This window comes from Belonocnema kinseyi, chromosome 4 (assembly GCF_010883055.1).
Source record: "Belonocnema kinseyi isolate 2016_QV_RU_SX_M_011 chromosome 4, B_treatae_v1, whole genome shotgun sequence".
NCBI classification, from domain to species: Eukaryota; Metazoa; Arthropoda; class Insecta; order Hymenoptera; family Cynipidae; genus Belonocnema; species Belonocnema kinseyi.
In genome coordinates, this window is record NC_046660.1 from 10770013 (window position 1) to 10773362 (window position 3350).

The window sequence follows — 3350 nt, forward strand, 5'->3', positions numbered from 1 at the left end:
AAGCGCGAAGCGTATACGGAACTCATTTTTTGTAACGTGGTAACAAGATGAGAATTGAAAGCAAACTGAATGTTAAATCAAAGAGCATGAAAGAGGGAGCTCATCTTAATATTTTGACACCAAAATCATGTCGATACACCTTACCGACTGCGAGTAAAACCACCCACGCTTTAACTTGACAGACTGTAATGTTGACAAAATTGCCGAAGTTTGAAGGAAATAATTCAGTTTTGAGCCAAGTAATACAATTTTTGACAAAAAAAGAACCATTAGTGCATACAGAAGTATTAGTGGCGATTGGACTACAAAATTGAAGGAAAAATTTATTTCAGCCAAATAAATGAATCTTTACTTTAGGAAAATAACTATTCCGTTGAAATAATTCCGCTGCACACTATATGCATATAAAATATATATAATATTTCCGCGTGGGTTTCCAACTAAAATTATGAATCTTCAATCAAAAAAGAAAAGTTGTTGAACTGTCAACCACGTAGTTGAATTTTATTCAATCAAAAAAGGTGAATACTCAACGAAAATGGTAATGGTTTACACGAGGGCTGTTTAATAAGTCAATGACTTTTTGAATAAGAGATTTTTCGGCAAATAAGCATTTTATTTCGTCAACGCCATCTATGAATAGACTCTTGTTAAATCTTGAGTAAGCTGGGAAATTTAGGTTGTGTTTGACAGCCATTGAAAGCACATAACGTCGTGAATTTCAACGAAAATGGAAAAAATTTAATTTCGTGTCCTGATTAAGCATTATTTTTTACGTAAAAAACCCATTACTGAAACGAAGGAAAGGCTTGATAAATACTATGGGAACTCTGCATCATCAATTTCAATGGTTAAGAAGTGGTTTACTGAGTTCCGTTGTGGTCGTACCAGCACAAGTGACGCCGAACTTTCAGGTCACCCAAAAGAGGTCATCACGCCACAAATCGTCGATAAAATCCATGGAATGATATTGGATGATAGGAGAGTTAAAGTGCGTGAAGTGGCTGAGGCTGTAGGCATCTCAAGTGAGCGGGTACATCACATTTTACATGAATATTTGGACATGAAAAAACTATTCGCGGGATGGGTGCCCCGATTGCTCACACTCGACCATAAGCGCAACCGTGTGATCACTTCAAAGGAGTGTTTGACAATGTTCAACCGCAATCCGAACGAGTTTTTGTGCCGTTTCGTAACCGTGGACGAAACGTGGATCCATCACAACACACCAGAGACCAAGTAACAATAGAAACAGTGGGCTTCTTCGGGTGAACATGCACCAAAGAAGACCAAGGTGGGTCTGTCGGCCAACAAGGTCATGGCCACAGTTTTTTGGGACGCACGCGGTATCATTCATATCGATTACCTTCAGAAGGGTAAAACAATCAACAGTCAATATTATTCAGAGCTTTTGCAAGCATACTGATTTGAAGAAAAAACGACTGCATTTGTCGAAGAAAAACGTTCTGTAAGAGATTTGAATCGAATGAAGAGGTCATCACCGAAACAAACGCCTATTTTGAGGGCCTTGAGAAAACCTATTATTTGGAAGGAATAAAAGAATTGGAAACACGCTGGACTAAGTGTATCGAACTAAAAGGAGATTATGTTGCGAAGTAAAACGCTTTTGACCGAAAAAAATCTCTTATTCAAAAAGTCACTGACTTATCAAACAGCCTTCGTATTTCAATCAAGAATTATTTTAACTCGAACAGAAAATAGTTAAATAGAACAAAAAGTACTAATTTTCACCAAATTAACTAAAATGATGATGCTTCAACGCAAAAAAAAGAATTTATAACAAAGTAAATCTATTTAAAAAAAAAGAATAATTTTAAAAACGATAAAACGATACAAATTTGTGAATATTTGCTAGGACTATTTCCAATGGATGTTCTGTATTTTCATCCTTCCCTTTTATGAGTTTCAATTATGCAATTTGTAGTATCTATGGATAGCACGGTAGTGTAGAGTGAGAAGAGAGATTACGGGAAGGGAGGAAAGAACGGTGGTGGTCAGTTCTCGATATCCCGTGTAATAAGACGGACGTTTGAGTCCCGGAGTTAATTAGTCGCCGGTAATAATAAATGAAAATTATTCAGAATATTTGAATCCTTATTTGTGGTACACCTTCCCTTTTTGAGGATATTATAGTGGCGACGTGGATGTTGATTTTTGAATGTGAAAGAGCCCCATTGTGGGATACGAAATGGATTGGAATATTGTGACCGAAGGGTTTCGAGAACGGAAATCAGCATGGATATATACATTTCAAAAAGTCGACCTAATTAAAGTATGTGAGCGTTATAATATTAAATGCAGTGATAAAGATACGCTTGACGAATTAAGAAAAAAAATCTCGGCAGTAATTAAAGAGACAAATAAAGAAGAGACAGTGGACGATAAGAACAAAGTGAGCAGTGGCAGTGAATTTAAAATGTCGTTCGCAGGAACAATGATCGAACTTTTTAAAAAAGGAAACAATTGGAACGCATTTGAAAAACAGTTAGGTGCTTTTATAGCATTAAATAATGTGGAAGATTCGAAGAAATCCGCGTTATTAATTACAAGACTATCATCCGCAGTGTCTGAAGAACTTCTGTCTGTGTGTGAAAATGTGGATCCATTAACATTGGATTATGCGGCATTAATTTCCAAATTATCGACTTTATACGAGCCTAAAGGTAATGAACACCTTTCACGATTTACATTTAGGGATCGAAAACAAAAAGAAGGTGAATCGATTAAAGATTACATGGTAGCTCTTCGAGGATTAGTAACCAAATGTAAATTTGGTACCAACGAAACGAAAGGACAATTGAAGGACCAATTGATTTCGGGAGTTAAGTCTAAAACTATTCGTTATGAATTATTAAAAGAGTCAGACAAAACATTAGATAAATTACTGAAACTGGCAGAAACTGTGGAAATGGCTTTAGCAGAGATGAACGATGATAAGAAGAAGGTTATCCAAGAAAACAAACAAGTCGAAGATATCGAAAACAATGAGGTTTCTTCAGTCCACGCAATTTGGAATAACAATCAAGGCCAACAACGGAAATATTACAACAAGGATAATAGTAGAGGAAAATGGAATTACAATAATCAAAATAGGCGATCAAATTCTACACCTGATTCAAATAGAGGTTCTCATTCATCAGCAGCAGGATACTCAAATGATCAAGACTCAAATTGCAAATGCTGTGGAAAGAAGAATCATACAAAGGATCAATGTTATCTTCGAGAAAAATACGAGGGTGGATTGATAAGTTTCCGGCCTGACCAAGAGATGGCGCCACTAGGCCTACCTTGACGTGGCGTTCTATAGTACCATCCTTAGATAGCTTGTA

The 3350-nt window shown here is 36.4% G+C and overlaps 2 protein-coding genes across 2 annotated transcripts in view; both read left to right on the forward strand.

The window, feature by feature from the left end:
• LOC117170747 (histone-lysine N-methyltransferase SETMAR-like) overlaps positions 1–1426 on the forward strand; it is a 19322-nt gene extending 17896 nt beyond the window's left edge. Inside the window, 1 exon segment of the mRNA XM_033357779.1 lies at positions 764–1426. Within this exon segment, the coding sequence (XP_033213670.1) occupies positions 764–1426 (663 nt within the window).
• Positions 1427–2209: 783 nt separating this feature from the next.
• On the forward strand, positions 2210–3266 carry LOC117170748. The gene is made up of 2 exons (XM_033357780.1): positions 2210–3080; positions 3145–3266. Exons 1-2 carry the CDS (start codon positions 2210–2212, stop codon positions 3264–3266), a joined length of 993 nt encoding a protein of 330 aa, XP_033213671.1.
• The last annotated feature ends 84 nt before the right edge of the window (positions 3267–3350 follow it).

What these genes read in the sequence shown, in the direction of transcription:
- LOC117170748 (XM_033357780.1), top strand. Translation starts at nt 2,210, where the DNA reads ATGGATTGGAATATTGTGACCGAAGGGTTTCGAGAACGGAAATCAGCA. An exon ending in ATATTACAACAAGGATAATA is followed by an intron (nt 3,081 to 3,144) that starts GTAGAGGAAAAT and finishes TGATTCAAATAG; the next exon opens with AGGTTCTCATTCATCAGCAG.